At 44.0% G+C, this 22,787-nt stretch overlaps 1 protein-coding gene across 2 annotated transcripts in view; it reads right to left on the bottom strand.

Moving 5' to 3' along the window:
- The window catches only part of ARHGAP20 (Rho GTPase activating protein 20), a 113,285-nt gene that overhangs the window by 34,450 nt on the left and 56,048 nt on the right, over positions 1–22,787 (bottom strand). For both annotated transcript variants that reach the window (XM_054015509.1, XM_054015511.1), the window contains 5 exons: positions 15,388–15,537; positions 12,984–13,025; positions 11,316–11,400; positions 6,290–6,367; positions 2,206–2,272 (listed from right to left, as the gene is read on the bottom strand). In XM_054015509.1, coding sequence (XP_053871484.1) covers positions 2,206–2,272; positions 6,290–6,367; positions 11,316–11,400; positions 12,984–13,025; positions 15,388–15,537 — 422 coding nt within the window. The remainder of the gene's footprint in view (positions 1–2,205; positions 2,273–6,289; positions 6,368–11,315; positions 11,401–12,983; positions 13,026–15,387; positions 15,538–22,787) is intronic.

Raw genomic sequence — 22,787 nt, 5'->3', positions numbered from 1 at the left:
CGCCAGAGCCTGGCAGCTACGCCACAACGCCGTCCAGGACCGTCTAGTGAAGGCCATCAACCCGCGTCTGGGAGAGATCGCTGTCAACCGCACCGTCCCTGGCACCGACAGCCCGCTGCGCCCGGACATCGTCGTCACGGACGAGGTGGGGAAAAAGATCATCCTGGTCGACGTAGCGATTCCGTTCGAGAACAGGACCCCGGCCTTCCGCGAAGCCCGAGCCCGCAAGCTCGAAAAATACGCCCCCCTGGCTGACACCTTGCGGACCAAGGGCTACGAGGTGCACGTCGACGCTCTGCTCGTTGGGGCCCTGGGTGCCTGGGACCCGTGTAACGAACGCGTGCTGAGGTCCTGTGGGGTGGGCCGTCATTACGCGCGGCTCATGAGACGCCTCATGGTCTCGGACACTATCCGTTGGTCCCGGGACATTTACACCGAGCACATCACCGGCCACCGCCAATACCGAGAGTGAGCCGGGGAGACCTCGTGCACCCACACACACCCCCTGCTGGACCCTATCCCCTGAGCCCTAAACCCACCAAACCTAGCTGAATCCCGCCACGTGAGGGTCACCCCTTCCCCATTACCCAGCCCGCTTGCTTATACCCATGACTGTCCCTGCCTCCCGTATGGGTGGTGGACCCTCACCGTTTATCGACTGTCTCCTGATCCCGCCCACCGGTTACCCACCCCTCATTGGGGACATTGCAGTGTGTATATACTATGTGTGCTGCCCAGCCCCAAAACACCAACATACCCCCTTACTCTGCATGTTACCCCCAATGACCAATGACTAACGCTTCAAATTTTCTGTATCGTTTATTTCTTTAAATATTCTCTAATAAAATTTAAATCAGTTTAACATCCAATAGATCTTCTATTGAAAGGATTATATTCTGTACTTGCAGAAGGAGAGCTTCAATGAACTGAAAGGTCTTTTCCATCTCTACATTCTATGATCCTATAGATAAAGCCACATCAGCAGTTATGTCTGAACTAAACTACATACAATATGCTGAATGACAGTCTGGTATGTTTCAAAGACAAAACAGTTTACATTGTCTATAAGGTGCACACATTAAGACATTTTATAAATATGAATGTTGTCTGATGCCAATAAAGCGTTTGTAGTTAAGGCTGCTCTGAGAAGGAATGCTATGATTTAGCTGCAGTTAGGTTTGAGAGAGGAGAATGGGGAAAACCTGCACATTGTTCTTGTTCCCTGTTTCTGTTCGTTTGCAGAATGTTATGAAGCGTAAACAATGCGACGTTCCAAGGAGGGAAGGTTCTCAAAAATGGAAAGGGAATCAGTTCTTGAATTAAATGAGAGATGGGCCAGAACTAATCTCAATCTAATCACCTTACTTACTAAACCAGTGAAGGGTTGTTTAAAAAAAACAAAACACACACAACCAAAAAACCCAATATTTTGTTCTACTCCTGCAAGGGGGGAAAGCCTGCCAGCAGAGGGGACATAAGTACATTAGCAAACCCATTCCCCAGGAATCTGCTGAGACTGAGAACCCTGTAAGTATGCTATGGCAATATAGGAGAAAACATGACAAAGCAGGTTGGTTCTATGAGAAAGAGAAGGTGTGTGAATAGAGGGGCTAGATCAGGGGTCAGCAACGTTTGGTACGCGGCTCGCCAGGGTAAGCACCCTGGCGGACCGGGCCAGTTTATTTACCTGCTGATGTGGCAGGTTCGACTGATCGTGGCACCCACTCGCCGCGGTTCACCGTCCCGGGCCAATGGGGGCGGCGGGAAGCCGCGGCCAGCACATCCCTCGCCCACGCCGCTTCTCGCCGCGCCCATTGGCCCGGGACGGTGAACCGCGGCCAGTAGAGGCCGCGATCGGCTGAACCTGCCGCATCAGCAGGTAAATAAACTGGCCCGGCCTGCTAGGGTGCTTACCCTGGCTAGCCGCGTGCCAAACGTTGCCGACCCCTGGGCTAGATCAAGGTTTATAAAATGTAAAATAACAAATCTCGGGAAGAAAGAAATGGTACTTTCCAATTGCTAAGAGGGTACAACACAAGAGCGCTCTCTGCAGAAAAGTATCAAAAAACTCAACCGTGTCTGGGGTCTTCCTTAAGATAGGCAAACCCACAGGACAGGGAAGTATTAAAAATAGGAAACCACATTTTTTATTTATTTCTAATATGACAGTTAATAATGTAAAACAAATCCATCCCAAAAACTCACCAATAAGTGGGTAAGGAGCATCTTCTTTTCCTGAATTCACCCACAGCTGATAGTCTTTTTCAGAGCCCTTTAAAATCAAAATGACCAGCCATTAGGAGAGGAATGTATTAGGTTTCTTACAGTAATATAGGAGTCTGTGCCTTGAGACTATGAGCAAGGGAACTCTCCAGAGGGTGACTACTCCTGTAATTCCCAAATAAGAACATCCAAACTTCTGAATTATTTGCATTATTATACTGTTCAATATGAGGTGTTAAGGATTAGCTCCAAGCAGCATGAATGACTGTTTGGAGTCCTCCATTTCTAGAGGCCTCTTTCAGACTCACAGTTCACAGACTGGCAATTCTCTCTACACAGCAGCTGGACCTGAGGGGAGACAGTTTACTCTGAGTTGGAGGTGACAAAATATGATTGGGTGCAAAGCCCCTTTCAGTGCAAGCCTGATGCCACGGAATTGCCAGCAGCTGAAATCAAACAGCTCATCGAAATTTCCTGCGATCGATTCTTGCGAAGAACATATGCCCAATTTTCTCTCCCAGAGTTCTGGTTCACTATCAAGAATGAATATCCTGCACTCTCAACATGCACTTTGAAACTGATGGTGCCATTTGCAAGCACATAATTGTGTGAAGTTGGATTCAGGGCACTTTAGGGGGGGAGGGATAGCTCAGTGGTTTGAGAATTGGCCTGCTGAACCCAGGGTTGTGAGTTCAATCCTTGAGGGGGCCACTTGGGGATCTGGGGCAAAATCAGTACTTGGTCCTGCTAGTGAAGGCAGGGGGCTGGACTCGATGACCTTTCAAGGTCCCTTCCAGTTCTAGGAGATGGGATATCTCCATTATTATTATTATTATTATTATAAGTCTCGGTATTGATCTACCATTGATGTCACATCGGAGATTAAATGTGCAACTTCTACCATGCCGCCGGACTTTGAGAAGCTGTGTCGCAACACACAAGCCCATGTGTCACATTAGAGAGCATTAAATAACATACTTAATGTGTAAAGTCCTTGGATTCCTTGGTCACTATGTTACTTCATTGCTGTCAAGGGTCACAGGAAACAGTAAGTCTCAAAATGGGGTCATGCATGCAAAAAGTTGGGGAACCCCTGCGCTACAGCATTCTTAAGCAGAGAGTGTCCTGGCTATAGAAATCTGGCAGATACCCAGTGGTACTTTATTTTGATCTAAGACAGACTCCAAACTTCTTCAAAATAGATTTACCCACCACCTCTTGCACCCACCTATAACAATCTGGATCCACCCCAGAAAGCCGTAGCCACTTTCACTGCGACTGACAGAAGTACAGCTTTCTGGGCCACATCAGCACTGCTGCCAAGCTAGTTAGCATGTGGAAGAAGAAAAATAAATAGACTCTGGAGACATCCCTGGTGCCTCAGGGCCAGAAGCCAGGAGCAAATACATACAGCTGAACAGCACAAAAAAGATTTACTTTTTCTTTGTAAAATATATAGGAAGGAGATGTAGTGCGGGGGAAGGGGCTGGTGAACTCAGTTTTGAGGGACTGACTGCCCTTCCCAATCACAAATGCTGCCCCTGTAGGCAATACAAGGCCATTTGCTTGCACAGTTGTGACAGTCCTGGTGTTACTGAAACATTAGGAACTCAAAATTTAAAGTATCAGAGGGGTAGCCGTGTTAGTCTAGATCTGTAAAAAGCAACAGAGAGTCCTGTGGCACCTTTAAGACTAACAGATGTATTGGAGCATAAGCTTTCGTGGGTGAATGCCCACTTCGTCGGATGCTGGTGTGTGAAATTTAAAGGAACCTTCCAACCACCAAACCCCCTTTCCTGACCAGCTTGATAGTTTAGACCAGTGGTTCTCAACCAGGGGTATGGGGCCTCCTAGGGGGCCATGAGCAGGTTTCAGGGGGGCCGCCAAGCAGGGCCAGCATTAGACTTGCTGGGGCCCAGGGCAGAAAGACAAAGCCCCGCCACATAGGGCTGAAGTCTGAGGACCTGAGCCCCGCCACCCAGGGATGAAGCTGAAGCCTGAGCAATGTAGCTTTGTGGGGACCCCTGTGGAATGGGGCCCAGGCAATTGCCCTGCCTGGTACCCGCTAATGCTGGCCCTGGCATTTATATGCAGAAAACCAGTTGTTGTGGCACAGGCTGGCCATGGAGTTTTTAAATAGCATGTTGGGGGGGGGAGGGGGGCTCAGAAAGAAAAACGGTTGAGAATTCCTGGTTTAAACCAACCGAACGACGACACTTTGCAGGAATTAGCTGGGTTTTCCCAGAAAAAAGTACACTGCACAAAATGCAGCAAGGTCAGGCACGGTAATAGTGTCATTACTCACACAAGATGGGAAATGTATTTCCTTTAATTGCCATTGAAATATCCTCCCCTTTACTTTTCAGATGTTTGTTCCTGTGTGTCATGTCATGTAAGGAAAAGCCACCTATCTAACAGAAACAATTATTGGATGGGGCTTGTGTGTTTTCTTTTTAAGCTGGTTTCAGATTGCTGGTGTGTGATATGCTCAGAATAAAACAGCTGCTAGGCCACCACGGTGCAGAGAAAACGTGTGCTGTTTTACTTAGAAGAGTAGTACAGCAACCAAGAGTCTAAATCATCCAGATAGATTTTCATTTTTTTCCTGCTCAAATTGATACATTAAACCAGGGCTAAAGCTCAGGTACGGTACGTACAATGGAATACTAATGTGAGGTTAACAGTGGAACAGTTATCGACTCCTTCTCTCGTACCAACCAAAACACTCCTTTGCAGTATCAATATCTTCATAGCCCAATGATTTCTCTGCAGACATGTGCAAGCATAATAAAGGGTAAAAATAAAGTGCATTAAGAAAATGGACTTGTAACTGTCATACTGCATCAGCTCCCTTAGGTTGGACTGTGGGTGGGAGTGAAAGTTCGCCAGATTTTAACTTATGTTACAACCTCTTTTCACTGCAGTGGTTCAAAAGGATCCCAGAGCTACCCTAATTAGGCAAAAGGGGAAATCCTCACGTGGTGTAGAGGGTCTGATTTGGTGTAACGGGAGTTTGAGACATGCTGGGAAGTATGGTTGAGTATTGTGCTCAAGTCCTGGCCAACAGAATAGTCCCTTAGAAACCCTGACAGCTGGTGTAAATTACAGCAGCCCTAAAGTTGCTCTAAACTGTGTCAGGACCCTTTGCAGACCCAAGGGAGCATGAAGGTGGCATTCAGCCATATTTAACTTTCCATAATTGAACCTGTGTTGAGAACTGCTTGGCCAGACCCAACTTTCAGGATACACACACACACACACACACACACACACGACCAAGCCATTTTAAAAAGGCTTATATATGAAGAGCTATACTATTTTACTTAACGTTGTTTCTATTTTTGTTCCACTTGAAAGAAAGAAATTAACCACCCAGTCAACCAATGCTCATACACAGACTTCCACTACTGCCACTTAGAGAGAGATTAATGAGTCTGCTCTACAGCCTTAGCTAAGGGCCATGTGGCTTTTAGCTCATGCAGTAGAGGCTCAAGCATTTAGCTCCAGAGGTCCCAGGTTCGATCCCGCCTGCCAATAACTGGGGTCTGTTAGTTTTACACATGCAATTCCACACCAAAGAGGACATGCAGACAACTACCCAGTTTAGGTATCAAAGAGCAGTACTTGGATGTAAGATTTAGGCACACAGCTGTACACACATATTTGCAAATGTAATTGTGCACATCCAACTTTGAAAACAAATCAGGCCAATAAGGCCAGAGCCAGCTCCCAAGGTGAGTTTCGGTCTTCAACAGGAGTTGTATGGAGCTCTTAACTTGTGATCACCTCAGCTCACCCACCTGCAAAATACATTTAATAACCAGCACGAATGTGGGGTGTGTCTCACAGGGGTGTTGGGAGGCTCTCTCAATATCTATAATGCATTTGGTGATCCGTGGATGAAAAGCACTATACTAATATGCGCCTCCATAGCAGTTAAGAATCACTGGCCTCTTACGGTAACCAATGTAATTGGTGTCAATGTCTTCAATTTGGGTAAAAGCAGTAAAGATTTTATATGATTTAAAAATAAATAGAGTCATCAAATCTGATTGCAAGGACTTACGTTAATCCCCAACTGCTGCAGGGCTGTAAGAATCACATCATTCGCTGTATCAGCATTGGTTACAGGGAACGTTTTCGACTGTGGAGAGAAAAAAGGGGAAGGGAAAATTGGCATTCTAGACTACAGTGTTTGCCAAGAACATCCTCCCAATGACTTCACACGAGAATAGTGGTAAATTACAGTGCTGAAAAAAAACTCTGTGCAAGATACTCTGATAAGATGTTAGCTAATAAACAATATATGCTTTTTGTGCATAAGAACAAGCTCTCAGACCTGTCCATACCTGGACCTGGCCCCACTTTCCAAAACACCGATATGGGAAGGGCAGGGTGGTTATGATTTCGCGGTTGAGAACCCTGCATTAAAACACGCAGCTGAATCAGCCACTAAGAACTGCACTTTCCCTCTACACAAGACAAATAAAAGGTGATTTAATGCAGGGACATATAGATATAAGAAGAGTCTTTGGAAAGAATGGAACACTTCAGAATGGATAAAGTGAGTGTGTTCAATGGAACAAATGGTCAGTGTATTAACATTTAATAATTCACTTTTCTACTGCAGATCTAGCCAGAAAGGATAGTAACAGTGACATTCACATCACTGCCCGTCACTCACTTCCCATGTATATGCATCAAAGCCAAATTCTGTTTGATAGCAGAAATGCTTCATCTCGGGAATCTCTAATCCAGTCATATTTTTACCTCCATAACATCCTCCAAACTTAATGATAAACAATATGAAACATACTATTCCTATTCAGGTGTGTATAATGAATAGAAACAGGACATTGGTTTGACACAGGGGATGAGCTGAGCACTCTGGCCATCTTGAAGTCCCTTTTCTGTATGCACTGCTGTGTTTTGATTTTAGTCATTCCTGGAAGTCCTGCTTTCTGGAAGCTGTTCTTCCTCAAATGATCTTGCAACACCAGTACCACTGACTGCCAAGCATCAATATTATTCCTGCCGTCTTGAGGGGAACATCCTCAATTACGTGTCTTATTTTTCACATCGCCATGACACATGGTTTCTAATCTTACCTTCATGTCCTCCCTCCAGCCCATTCCAATCAATCTTTATGCCCTTGTCTCTTCCCCAACTCCAACCAAAAAACACTTAGACCTTATCTGCACTAGAACTTACTTCAGTATAACTTACGACACTTAGACCGGTGTAGACAGCGCTACGTCGGCAGGAGCGCTTCTCCCACCAACATAGCTACCACTTCTCATGGGAGGTGGAGTAATTAAGCCGACAGGAGAGCTCTCTCCTGTGGCTTTAGAGAGTCTTTACCAGAAGCTGTGCAACTGTGCCTCTTTAGCACTTCTAGAGTAGATGTAGCCTTACCCAGAGCACTACATTTCAAACACACTGTACAAGCATGACCTAATTCATTCTCAACACCGCTGGGAGGTAGATAAGTGTTACTGACCCCATTTTACAGATGGGGGGAAAGAGACACAGAGGTCCAGCGTCACAGCGAGAGTAGGTGTCAAACCCAGGATTTGAACTCTTGACTCCTTGCCCAGAATCAGTTTGCTAGACCCTGCTGACACATACAGCATATCAATTTTAAACTGGACACAACGTTTCCAGGTAAAACAAACCCATGATGTTTTGCCTTAAACAAAGATCTGGAACGTCCTTCTGTATAGCCCCTGATAGTAACAAGCTGCCATGGCAATTAAAGTAAAGTAGTGAGAATACTGTATGTTTGCTTCAGGACATAACTGAATGCTCATACCATAAAAAATTTAACATTTCCCCAAAGCAATGGCATCTGGCACTTAGGAGTAGGTCAACACATTTGCATAAGTTTTGCTTTGGGCTAGAATATAATAAAATGTTTTTTTGCTGCATATCCCTCCTCCCACAAAATGAAACAGTTCCCTGGGATCCCCAGCTGCTTTAATACACAAGAGACCGTAATACATAAGAGGTATTTAGATTATGAAGTTTCCATCTGATATGCCTTTGCTTCATTACTGATAATATCTAGACTGCTAGATTTCATTTCTAGGACTATCAGGCTCGGACAGCCAACTCTGGCTCATGAACTAATTTTAAGCTAGAAAGATTCTGAGCTATTGCCCCACTCTGAATGTACATAAAAGATTTACAGACCCCTCTTCAGAAATATCTGAGCCCAGCTTGATTCACTGTTTGCACCACTGTTTATTAACATTGTGTTTAGGGATCCAGTAATTCTAGCTGTTGTGCTCTCAATGATTTCCCATGAAAGGAGGAATACTCTGTGTTTGGACTTATTCAGATATAGCATTCTAACAACTGCAGATTGCCTCTTCTGGTAGAAAAGTCTCCTTAAGGGACTTTCTACAAAACATAAATTGCCTCAGCAACTGTCTTTTAGGCTCTTGAACATAAAACACAGATTTTTAAAGCAGCATTTAGAGGGGAGAGGATAGAAACAGACAGGATGGATGGATGATCGATCTAGTGGTTTTTGGAGGGCTTGTCTACGTACAGAAAGTGCACTTGTTTAACTTAAACTGGGTAAAAACGGAGTTAAAATGGTGCAACGCCCTACGTGGACATTCTTATATTGGCTTAAAATTTGTTATATCAGTTTAGTTTTTTTCCTGAAAATATATCGATATAGGTCGTGACCAGGATTAACCACCGAATTTGGTTCCGCTGGTTTCGTTAGCTTCCCCGGCTTGGGCCGGGTACTGGCGAGGAGTGTGATGTGAACACTGATCCCTGGTTAAGCTGATGGAAGCCAGATTTAAATTGATTTAACAGTGTCCACAAACCAAGTCACACCAGTTTAACTAAATCAGTATAAAAATCACCCTTTCAGATGAACCAGTACAACTTTGTATCTAGATCAGGCCTGAGAGTAAAACCAGGGCATGTCGTACGAGCATCACTCAAGGGGCCTAACTGTAAACAACTTCAGAAGGATTGCTCTGAAATGTGCTCCAGCTTTGCTTTCTACTTATTGAGATGTGCACCTGACCCATGAAAGTGTTTCAATCCCAGAACAGTATTTTTAAGACATGATTGCATGTATTGAATAGAGAGGAAACGTTTCACAGATTCATAGATTCCAGGGCCAGAAAGGATCATCTAGTCTGACCTCCTGTACAGCACAGGCCGTAGGACTTCCCCAAAATAATTTCTAAAGCACATCTTTCAGAAAAATATCCAATCTTGATTAAAGATTTGTCACTGATGGAGAAAATTCACCATGACTCTTGGTAAACTGTTCCAATGGTTAATTGTCCTCACTGTTAAAAATGTACACCTTATTTCCAGTCTGAATTTCTCCGGCTTCAACTTCCAGCCATTGGATCACATTATACCTTTCTCTGCTAGACTGAAGAGCCCATTAAATATTTGTTCCCTATGTCATCCCATAACCTTCTCTTTTTTAAGCTAAATAGACTGAGCTCCTTGAGTCCATCACTATAAGGCAATGGTTCTCAAACTGCAGGTTGGGATCCCAAAGTGGGTCATGACCCCAATAAGGTCGCCAGGGCTGGCATTAGACTTGCTGGGGGTTGGGGCTGAAGTCAAGATCCGAGCTCCACCACCCAGGGCTGAAGCCCTCAAGCTTTGGCGCCCCCAGGGCAGTGGGGCTTGGGCTTTGGCCCACCTATCCTGGGCGGTGGGACTCAGGCTCCATTCCCCTTCCCAGGGTCGTGTACTAATTTTTGTTGTCAGAAGGGAGTCACAGTGCAATGAAGTTTGAGAAACCCTGTTATAAGGCACGTTTTCCTTAAAATCATAATACATGCAAAGTAATGCACACTGGAAAACATAATCCCAACTATACATGCAAAACGATGGGGTCTAAATTAGCTGTTACCACTCAAGAGGGAGATCTTAGAGTCACTGTGGATAGTTCTCTGAAAACATCCACTCAATGTGCAGCAGTAGTCAAAAAAGGTAACAGAATGTTAGGAACCATTAGATAATAAGACAGAAAATATCATGATGTCTCTATATAAATCCATGATACGTCTACATCTTGAATACTATGTGCTGATCTGGTCACCCCATTAAAAAAAAGATATATTAGAATTGGAAACGGTACAGGAGAAGGGCAACAAAAATGATAGGGGTATGGAACAGCTTCCATATAAGGAGAGATTAAAAAGACGGATTTTTCAGCTTGGAAAGAGGGGACTAAGAGGGGATAAGACAGAAGTCTATAAAATCTTAACTGGTGTGGAGAAAATGAATAAGGAAGTGTTGTTTACTCCTTCACATAACATAAGAACTAGGGGTCATCCAATGAAATTAATAGGCAGCAGCTTTAAAACAAAACACAACGCACAGTCAACCTGTGGAACTTGTTGTCAAGGGATGTTGTGAAGGCCAAAACTATAACAGGGCTCAAAAAAGTATTAGATAAGTTCATGGAGGATAGGTCCATCAATGGCTATTAGCCAGGATGGTCAGGGATGCAACCCCATGCTCTGAGTGTCCCCAGCTTCTGTTTGCCAGAAGCTGGGAGCAGATAACAGTGGATGGATCTCTCAATGATTACCTGTTCTGTTCATTCCCTATGAAGGACCTGGCATTGGCCATTGATACTGGGATCTAGCCAGGATACTGGGCCGGATGGACCATTGGTCTGACCCAGTATGGCCATTCTTACTTTCCAATCCTTTAATCGTTCTTGTGGCTGTTCTGTTCTCTGAACCCTCTCCAACTTATCAACATCCTCCTTGAATTGTGGGCACTAGAACTGGGGACAGAATTCCAGACACGGAGGCATCAGTGGCAAATACAACGGTAAAATAACCTCCCTACTTGAGATTCTCCTGTTTATTCATCCAAAGGTCACATTACTCCTTTTGGCCACATCATCACACTGGGAGCTCACATTCAGCTCATTATTCACCATGGCCCAATACATTATCGTGGGCTGGATCCTGAGAGGGGCTGGGGTCCTAAAACTCCCACTGAAGTCACTGGGAATTATGTGTGCTCAGCATCATTCAGGTCTTTTGCCATTAAGCATTAGTCCCCTTTTTCAGCACAGAAACACTTACATATGCACAATTTCCGACATCCTTCGCAATGATCTTCAGTGGAATGTTCTTGGGATAGTCTTTTTCTTTCTCTTCTTTGATTCGACTAACAAAACAAGCAAAGACCACACCATTTTCATTGTTATTAACAAAATTGGTAGTATTTTTATTTAATAACCCAAATAATAGCTGTATAAAGAAGAGAGGTGATTGCAAGTTTATCATATGCACAAAGATCTTAGGGGGAAATGATGCATCTATGTTGTTAGAATAATATTCCATATGGATACTGACCAGGGTTTCCAATAAAATATTACACTTTTGCATGAATAAAGCTTATAGGTGGTGGAAACCAGTATAAGCAATAGACAAGCAAGGTTTAAAGCCCCTCTGAACCCTAAATGCTGCTTTCACAATGGTTTGCTTTTTGGGCAGCCCACCAAAATGAAAAGCATCCTTCTGCTAGTAAAGGGCCCAATCATTTCCCCCAGATTTGCATACAAAGGAAATCCCTGCACACATGGGTCTCCCTCTCTTCTGGACAGAAGTGGGGTCTCAGTCATCTCCACACCACTGCCCTCTCCTTGCCCCAGATCATTTGGAGGGTGCCCCATAGATCTGGGAATACCTTTCCCCCCACCTTATGGAGATTCCCCAATAGGAAAATACGCATCCCAGGGCTGCACTACCTTTTCCGCAAAGCCCCCTCCATGGCAGGGATCCCCGCCTAGGGGGGTCCTGGGGATCATCTGTGGGTAGAAGAAGTCCTGGTAACACAGCCCCCACTGGAGCCTCACTGCCAGGGACCAGGGCCAGAGTGGCTGGTGGCACAGAGCCAGCCACATAGTGGTACATGGCCTCCACTCCAATGGCACTGGTGGGACCTGTGGTCTATTTCCAACCGGTCAGGACAATCCTCACAGGGGACTCCTTTGTGCAGCTTTCTTTCGCTCATGGGTTTTGCTGTGGGAGGGAGAGATCCAGCTCAAAAGGAGGAAACTACCCTAACAAGTGAGGATAAACCTGGTGACTGGTACATTAAATCGTCATCACTATAGGATAATCCAGTGACTACCTGGGACCACGGACAACTGCCTACAAGGATGAATACGGTGTAAATAGCAAGGAAGAAAAGGAGCTGTATTTGAGGACGATACAGGGTGACATCACTAAGGAGAATGGGATGAAATTAAGAATGGGTAAATTTACACCAGCAGAAACCTCCCATCATCAAGATGCATTAGGCTGTAAAATAGTCTAAGGGAGTTGGTTGAAGCCCCATTGCTTAGAACATTTAAAGCAACTGGACAAAAAAAGTGGGAAGTCTAAATAATTCCAAGTAAGAATGATTGATCCACTCCCAACCCATGAAGTCTGCGGAGCCAGACAAACAGACGCAGATCTGAACTCCCAGAACTTTGACTTTGGAATACAAAATCCCAGCCAATGAAGTTTCTGCCCATCTCTATTTGAAATGGGACAAAACCAGATCCATGTACTCAAGCCTCCCCCAAAATGCCTCTTGGCTGATTAGGTTTTGGAAAACCAAAACTAGCACGGATTTTGCCCATTCTTTCTAGAAAGTCCACTATAGGGAACAATCCTGCATTAGCAACTGATAGTTTAGATGAGTGAATGAGTCTTTTCCATTTCTTTTATGAGTATTATAAAAGTAGGAAAATAAAGTACCTTTGCAAGGAAGAGAGCCACTTTTCCTTCTGCTCTGGGGAACTGCAAGGATTATAAAAGAGTGACAAATATAGAAGTTAGCCAGCATGCAAGTGCCAAAGTAAAACCGATAAGAACCAAGATGGACGAGCATATAGATTCATTGGCATAGCCACGAACAACAAGCAAGTGTTAAAGAACTGTTGTGACAGAGTGACCAGGCTCCTGCTGAACCCTAGAGCCAGCCCCTGTCCTAAGGAGTTGTCCTGCTGTAAGGGGACAGCAGTGAGTTTAGAGCTCCAGAGGTTGCCTAGAGAGAACCAGACAGAGTTGGTCCTCTGGTGCCTAGAAGAGCCAGAAGAAGGCAGAGGCCAATCAGGGCCAAACAGACAGATTAAAAGGACTGGTTACTTCTAGTAGGGACCAGTTCTGGGTGAAGCCAAGACAGGAAAGGCTCACTCTCTTTAACTCAAGTAACCAGTCAGGGGTCTAACCTTGACAGCATTTGCTCTGGATCTCTGTGAAAGTCCACATCAAATAATAGTCTTTAATGGCCAGGTAGCTATTTTGAGTTCAGTGTTAATTTATTTTCTGTAAACCTGAAATGAGCCTACTCCATGGGGCAACTGTCTCAGGGGAGCCCTTGACAACTACTGACATGATTTGCAACTTTCAGTGAAAACCTGCTTCCCTGCAAATTGAAAAAATATGATCTGTATTGGGGTAAAGTCCTAGTGTTCAATTTTTCACCACAGAAGTTAAAGTTCTGCCAATGAAGTCAATGGAAACAAGATTAGGCTCCTAAGCTACAGGCTGTTAAAACCCAAACAAAAAACTAACTTTACACTTAGGTGTTTAATTCCTGAGTTTAAGGGTATTGCTGGTATAAAGATTGGTGAAGCTCCTCCCGTTCTGATGCTTTGTCTTATTAATCGTTTACAGTAGGCTAGTACTTAAAAGGCCCCAGTGAGGACTGAGGACCCATTTTACACAAGATTTTTTAACTTTTATCTCACCCATACACTTTGAAGGGTACTAAGCTATCCAGTTATATGTATGATTGTTCTTTTATTAGGATAATTACAGTAATAAGGAGTCTAACCTAATTTTACTTCAAACTTTCTTGATCCAAATCCTGCCCTAGAAGAAGAAAACATTTTTCCCACTCCTGCTTCTGCAAATCAGTTCTCCAAATTTTTGGTGTTGATATGTAGGGAACTATAATCCCCGGTCAATTTTTCTCCTTCAGAAACATACACTTGATAAACTTTTGAACGTTGGTTTTGGTTTCATTGCTTGGCAGATTCTCTTGTAACTTATCTCTACTTAGCGACTTGTATAAAACTCTTCAGATCTCCTATTTACCTCTGGACATGAAATCACTCCACTTACATACAATCTAGGATTCCTTTTTGACAAGGCTGTCACTGTCACACCAGACTATTTCCTTCTAGCTTTAAAGGATAGGCTACTGTCTCTAAATCAAAGCTCATTTTTATTGGCAAGAGTTTAATTAAAATAGAAATTTCAGCATTGTTTCAGACCTATTCTGTTAAAAAAAAAGTCGGTATTACAGAGAACAATTTATGCAGAACAGTCTCTTTGGTTACAGACAATGTAATATAAAAACAGAACTACAGGTCACATCTCTTGCTCTCCATTAAGGGGCAGAATCCAGTTTATGGTACTCAGCCCAATTAGCTTAGCTGGACACCACAGATTTATTGGAGAAAGGTCTCCTCCTTTTCCCCAAGTTACAGGGGAGCCTTCCTGCAGAGACTAAAATCAGCCTAATGGCCAGAATTGCCTTAATGGCCATAGTGTGCCCTCACAGCGAAGACCATGCAGAAACAGATTTAAATGCTCATGCCCGTTAATATTCAGCGTTTCTGTTTTAGGAGGAATTTTGAACTTATTTTCTCTGGCACAGTTTAAAAAAAACTGAACTGAGTCAACATTTTACTGAATGATTCTTGCCTGTACTCAATGCAAACTCTGCCCCTTTGCAGGCTCATATGATAGACTCTTTGACCCCTGGAAAGGGTTGACAGCCTGGCTGTGCCTGTTCGGTAGTTAGCCTTACTAAGTAATCAAGGTATTTACAGAAATATTTTTTAAAAACCAAGACAGACAGTTAACACCAAGCATGTACACAGCACAAATCATACAGCACTTTGCCAAATCTTCAATTTTCTCCGCACCCATAAGAGCTAGGTGAGTACCACTGCCACTCTTTTTGAGATCTGGAAACTGAGGCAAAGAGATTAGCTGACTTGTCTCAAGGCAACAGAGGGAATCTATGTCGGAGCCACAGAGATCCTGGCTTCCAGGCCTGTGTGTAGACAATACGTCATTTGTAATATTTTTATTACATTACTAACCTACCTAATTTAATAAAGCAGCAAATACACTTTTCAATTCCTACCTAAAATTAGCAACACAGTTGGTGGTGGGCCAGCCTATAACAAAGGATCTTTCCGGGTTAGTGCTGCCCTCATAGACCTCTTCCATGCAGGATGCCGTCCACATCTCACAGAGACGCACTTGGCTCTTTAGTTTGAAATGAGATGGTGACCTGTTGGCAGAAATGCCAGCTATTAGACACATGAAAACAGAGGAACCCAACTTATTAAATACCATGGTGCTGACATGTAACTTCCATCAGCGCTAGTGGACAGATTATACTTGTTCAGTTAGAGATATACAATCTTTTACTGGGTTTTTGTGCTTACAGATAAATACAATTTACTTTCCATTCCACATAAAGATGTCCCTTGGCTGTCCTAGCCCTACACTATATCAAAATTATTCAAAGCATAACAAATTAGTTGATATCAGCCAACTCAACTCTATAGATGCAACCCACAGTCACTACAAGCAAGCACTGTAATCATCACCACCCCACAGGCAAAAGGCCGAGTTAACAGATGGGTTTACAAAATCAAACTCCACCTCTTCTGGACAAGCAGGGAAAGAGATTTCAAGAGATGAGGGCCCTTCCCAGAAAGTGCCCTGCCTGCCACCAGGATGTGTTGAGCCAAGCACTGCAAACAAGAGTGCATCATCTCAGTTCACCATCGTGAAGGTGAATGGGGATGGTGCCTAGATACTATGGTGATTAGTGCTCTAGAAATAAATACACGAAATAAACAGTTTTAGAACTATGGAGGATCTGAAATACCTTCTTCAGGATTAGTCTCATTTACAAGGTATTTAATTTAGGTCACATTGAACTATTTAAGTCTGAAATGGGACAGGACTTGAACCTCATGGGTTTAAAAGGATTGTGCTAAATTCACACTGCTCTGATTTCTGACGTTTTCAGTTTAAATTCTGAACACCACTGCGGCTGGATACTGCACCACAGATGACCCAGCATTAATGTGAATATCCACAGCTGAATGTAAAAAGGATCCTGCATGCATATCTTTATAGCCACTGGCATAAAGAAGTAGAATGTCTGTAGAATATTGTGAAGTTACAAATTAAAATCATATCTTTATTTTTATTCTGCCATAAAGATTCGTAACCCACTGTGCATCTCACCTCTCTTAAATCTGTAATACTTGATACAATTTGCTCATAAAATGATTGGATTTTTTTTACAGAGCAAGTAAGAGCTACTGTCAAAAATATTGCGTAATTGTGCATAGACTGACCATGGAATGAACTGTTTAAAAAATTTACAAATACAAGTATAGGAGTGAAGTCTAATGAACTAAGCATAAGATTATGATGAGATAACTGGCTCTGTGGATGAGGGGAAAGCAGTGGATGTGTTATTCCTTGACTTTAGCAAAGCTTTTGATACGATCTCCCACAGTATTCTTGCCGCCAAGTTAAAGAAGTATGGGCTGGATGAATGGACTGTAAGGTGGATAGAAAGCTGGCTAGATCGTCGGGCTCAACGGGTAGTGATCAATGGCTCCATGTCTAATTGGCAGCCGATTTCAAGCGGAGTGCCCCAAGGGTCGGTCCTGGGGCCGGTTTTGTTTAATATCTTTATTAATGATCTGGAGGATGGTGTGGACTGCACTCTCAGCAAGTTTACAGATGACACTAAACTAGGAGGCGTGGTAGATACACTGGAGGGTAGGGATCGGATACAGAGGGACCTAGACAAATTAGAGGATTGGGCCGAAAAAAACCTGATGAGATTCAACAAGGACAAGTGCAGAGTCCTGCACTTAGGACGGAAGAATCCCATGCACTGCTACAAACTAGGGACCGAATGGCTAGGTAGCAGTTCTGCAGAAAAGGACCTAGGGGTCACAGTGGATGAGAAGCTGGATATGAGTCAACAGTGTGCTCTTGTTGCCAAGAAGGCTAACGGCACTTTGGGCTGTATAAGTAGGGGCATTGCCAGCAGATCGAGGAACGTGATCGTTCCCCTTTATTCGACATTGGTGAGGCCTCATCTGGAATACTGTGTCCAGTTTTGGGCCCCACACTACAAGAAGGATGTGGAAAAATTGGAAAGAGTCCAGCGGAGGGCAACAAAAATGATTAGGGGTCTGGAGCACATGACTTATGAGGAGAGGCTGAGGGAACTGGGATTGTTTAGTCTCCAGAAGAGAAGAATGAGGGGGGATTTGATAGCAGCCTTCAACTACCTGAAGGGGGGTTCCAAAGAGGATGAAGCTCGGCTGTTCTCAGTGGTGGCAGATGACAGAACAAGGAGCAATGGTCTCAAGTTGCAGTGGGGGAGGTCCAGGTTGGATATCAGGAAAAACTATTTCACTAGGAGGGTGGTGAAACACTGGAATGTGTTACCTAGGGAGGTGGTGGAGTCTCCTTCCTTGGAGCTTTTTAAGGCCCATCTTGACAAAGCCATGGCTGGGATGATTTAGCTGGGAATTGGTCCTGCTTTGAGCAGGGGGTTGGACTAGATGACCTCTTGAGGTCCCTTCCAACTCTGATATTCTAGGATTCTATGATTCTAAGATCTAATAATATAAAGTTATCTCTGGTGTAACTCCATTGACACCTGCGGCGTTACATCAGGAATTCATTTTTTGGTCAAGTCTTTCCTTTTCCATTTTCTGGTAAGGTGCAAACTTTGCCTGGTACTTTATTCTCTTAACATTTACAACACACAGTGCTGGATCCCCAAAAAACCAAGAGTGAATATTGGCAGGGGCCCACACAAACACAGAGATGCTTTACTGACCACAATTGGTGGAGTGGAGTCCCTGGTGTAAATTCCCCACCATCTGCCTGGGTTAGCCAGACTTGTCAACTATTATTCACGTTTAGGTACCTGAGTAAGTGGCCTGGTTTTCAGACATGCTGAGCACCAAGTCACTCCCATTAAAGTCAACAGAGCCAGAGAAGTATTACGTCATCCAGGGGCCAGTGGAACCAGGGAGCTCTGGTGCCTTTGCAATGGAAATACTGTGGGGGCTCCACCCCTGTGTAAACTCGGACATAAGAGTGGGGCCCGGAAGGGCTGGGCCCATCATTGCAGCCCCCAGGACTGGACTATAGAGCAGATAGGAATCCACCAGACCCTCCTTCCCATACTGGAGCTGGGTCCCCACCCACTGAGTCTCAGTAATTCCCCTCTCCCCCTCTCCTATCCCTTTGTCCCCCCATTCACAGGCAGCCCTCCCCCCATTTTCATCCCCATCTGCCAGGTCCTTCCTGTAGTCAATGAGAGGTGAGCACTTTTCAACATTATGCCACTTATTTAAGTGCTTAAATACTGTCATTAGAGCCTAATTTTAGGCACCCAGTTTTGAGACTCTTGGCCAAATATCAGAGTTTTCTGGTCAGTTCAAAATCAGCTATCATCAAAATTCAATATTAACCAATAGGGAGGGAAGAGACTGACTGGCCTAAGGAGAGATGGATTTTGTTTTCAAGAAAACAAATTGACACCATTCTAAAATATGCTTGTTTTTACATTGCAGATATAGGACACCATCCTGCTCCTAGTGAAGTCAACAGCAAAACTGCTAACTTTAGATGGTACACAACTGGGCCCTACATGAAGGCGCAGGCACACTAATACATGCCTAGCTCTCTCATACCAGCATGGCAAGTCTAGTTCCTTTTGCTTTCAGTAAATGGCAATTCAGAATCTTGCTGCTATTAACAGATGGAAGATTAACTTCTCACTAGGTTAGTTAATCTCCTTAATAGGTGCTTCTGACAAAAATGTTAATGGATCCACTGGGAAATTGCTACCATCATTCCATGTATTTACCCTCCTACTAATTTTCCCAAAAGCAGCCAGACTTCAGAACAGTAACCAAATGTGTGTGTTGAGGGGGAATCTTCTATCTCTACATCCCATCCAACACACCTGTGAGTAATCATTAGAAATCTTTGTTAAAAACAGAAAGACACAAACTGCATTAAAGCATCTATCTGTAGCTGTTGGCACATGGTAACAAATGTGTAAGATAAGGAACTCGCTACCAACACAATGCACATAGAAACGTTGGTTTGGAGATCAAGGATCTTTCAATCAGCTAACTAGTGTATTCTCTTTTCCCCCAGTCTCAGTTTATCTGGATTCTCATAGGTTCTCCTTTCACAAGGCTGGCAGAGGAGAAACACCTGTAAACTATCAGCTGTAGAGCTACAGCTGACCAACAGCGAGTAAACATGGCTTAAATCCTCATGTGGCCGCAGCAGGACAGGAGGATTTACTTGTGTGTGCCCAAAGATATAGCACAACCATGGACTAAGTTTAAGGCTTTGATATTCCACTTTGGCAATAGTGAAAGTAGCTGAAAGGGACCCTTGTGTGGCCCTCTCAGAGTTATTTTGCTTCTAACAAGCTGACTTTGTAGCTCTGTAAAGTATTGTCTGCCTGGAAATTGTTGCTGTGGAGTTTGCCTGACTTGATAAGTGGATTACTGTCTGAGACTGCAGCTCTTGCATAAAACTGGGTCAGCCTAAAAAGGGATCTGATTCTTCTGTGTGGCTTCAAAAGCCTTCAGCAGGAAGAGTGACTGCTGGTAGGATCACAGTCAGTGAAATTCCAACCCTTGGTTGAACTACGGGATGTTGACCAATGGTTGCTAAACAGGATGCCTTCTGTCTTCAGTGTGTGCATGGGGTTTTGGTGGCATTGTGTGTTATATAAACACAACAAATGCTTTCCATCTTGATATGTACACATTCTAAAAAACTGAGTTTATCCACAACTCCAACAAGCCATTCAATTGCTTTTCCCTGCTAAGCAGGGCATCCATTACATACTGGGCATCAACTAGTCTCTTTACTTCCCGTCCAGATTGAAGAAAAATGCCCCCAAATTATCTACATTTTCTTGAGAGGCAGTAAATATAACTTGATATTTTTTTAAACCCAAACACTCACCATAAAGCTTGGATTTTTCCTCACATAAGAGCCAGGACAGTTTATTTGCAGAATCAAATTTTGTATTGTACCCAATCTTATATCTGGGTTAAATGAGACACAAAGAGCTCAAATTACCTCATCCAAGGTGATAAAAATGAATCAGTGGCTCTGTTAGAAACTAGGGTATTCCTGGCTCCTAATCCTTTGTTACAGTCACAGGAAACACACTTATCTGGATGTTCCCGAATCCCAGTCTCTTTCCCAGGTCCCTCACCAATGCTTTCTCTCCTCTACTCCCTCCCGCTCACACACACCTTGAATGCAAGGTCTGTTATGCGAGTGCTCTGGGATATGAGAAAACCAAGCTGGAGTCATACGAGTGAGAGAGCTAGTTCTGAATGAGTGACAGGAAATAGAATAAGAGAGTGATTTGTCTTTGTGACACAGGGACCCTTCTACTTCCAGACTAGCTCCATGGAGAACCTACATGCCTAGATGCAAAGAACAGCACACATCACATAGTGAAGCGAAGCAGTATCTTCTGTTTCTGAAACCTCTCCCTCCTTTATGTACAAAATCCTGTGCTCAGCTTCTTTAGAATTGGAGGCTTGAGGAACAAAGGGGCGGGAGAAGGGGGAATGAGTAAAAGGTGGGGAACAAGTTGCTTAAATCAATGCTTTGCATAAAAGTGGACACAAACAACAAATAACCCTAAAGTTCTCAATTCTGCCATTCTTAGTCACTTTGAGCAGGACGTATTACGTAAAATGCAAGGAAAGTTCTACTCAACATAAATATGAAGGGGAGTGTGATGGGGTGTATGAACCTCTTACTAGGCAGGAGTTCCTTGCAACACCCGCCGATCGCAGGGTTAAGGAACACTTTTGGGCTAAAGAGACCCTGCCCCCACGCCATGGCCGGGCATGCTCAGATTGGAGGAGGGGTTTAAAAGCCAGCCAGGCAGCTCAGTCTGGGGCAGGACACACCCTGGGAACTGCCAGAGAGGACTGGAGCAGAGCCAGTATTGAGCCAGTGAGTGAAGGGATCCACAGCACCCAGTGGAGGGGACATGGACCAGAAGCCCAAAGCTGAACATGACACGAACGCAGGTGAGCAGCTGAGTCAGCCTCAGAGGCCCTTGAGTCGGAACCCGGTGGAAGAGGGAGAGCCCAGGCTCCACTGCTCCTGCCCTGGCAGCAGCCACTAGGCGGGACTACCAGCACCTTGAACCATCACTACTAGGCGTAACACCCCTGTAGTGAACTGTGACCACTAGGTAGGAGCCACCTGAAACACTCTCCAACCACAGGGAGGATCAGGTCCAATGCTTACACATGAAACATCAAAGTAAATATCTCATGGGGAGGGGTAAAAAACAGAAGAGGAAACTGAGTCCACGAGCTGCACAGACTAAAAGCTGTCACAGAATAACAACTGGTGATGAATGGGGGGAGGGATCGCTCAGTGGTTTGAGCATTGGCCTGCTAAACCCAGGGTTGTGAGTTCAATCCTTGTGGGGGCCATTTAGGGAGCTGGGGAAAAAATCTGTCTGGGGAGTGGTCCTGCTTTGAGCAGGTGGCTGGACTAGATGACCTCCTGAGGTCCCTTCCAACTCTGAGATAATATTTAGCACTTTTATTGCACTGGTCATCTGAGGATCTCAAAGAACTCAAAAAAGTTCAGCAAATATTTAATTCTTTAGTTACTTGGTATGGCCCTCAGCACCCCAGCATCTGCATATTATCACTATTTTTTTTTTTTTTTTTTTTTACAGTTTGCTCAACTGATGAACCAAAAGGTTAACTGTCTAATTTGCAGAGATACTTCGTAAAAACCCAAAGTCAAATGCAGAATCATTTGCTGAGATGGGAACAGAACCCCCATCCTATTCACTGACCCATACAGCACATCTCCTTTCCCAACCTGCTGAGGCTCTAAACATCTCCTGCAAGGTACTGAGCGCCTTCTACTCCCACAGACTTTACTGGGGGCAACTGGTATTCATTACCTCTCCAGAGGTGCTTACCATCTCACAGGAGTGGAATCAGACAGCTGAGAGCCTGCTGGGAACTTTTTAAAGAAAAAACTTGGGACCCATTTACTGATCATGAAAACCTAATTATAAATGAGATTCCTTTTCAGAGTGACTGGTTTGGGTTGAGCCTGCACATATGTTGCAAATTAGGAGTACCTCTAAATATGGAGTAACACTTGTCCAAAGAAAGACAAAGACATCTCTTAGACACATGCAGCCACCAAAACTAGGGAAGTACTTAACACAGAAGAATATTACAGATTAGCCATTTACGGGAAATAATTTTGTAGCTGAGTCAAATTCAACAGGATCCTCATTTCAGTTCAGATTTTACTCTGGTGCACTACAGTCTTAAGTTCACATCAGACATTAAGAAGTCAACATTTATCACCATATATTGGTCCATGATACACCACAGGTTTCCCCTATGTACTACTTAGAATAGGAAATAACTACAGTATCTCAGATGATACTGC

The sequence above is a fragment of the Malaclemys terrapin genome, chromosome 1, assembly GCF_027887155.1.
Source record: "Malaclemys terrapin pileata isolate rMalTer1 chromosome 1, rMalTer1.hap1, whole genome shotgun sequence".
Taxonomy (NCBI): Eukaryota; Metazoa; Chordata; order Testudines; family Emydidae; genus Malaclemys; species Malaclemys terrapin.
The sequence above is the reverse complement of the archived record's forward strand: the minus strand, read 5'-3'. Positions and strand labels throughout refer to the sequence as shown.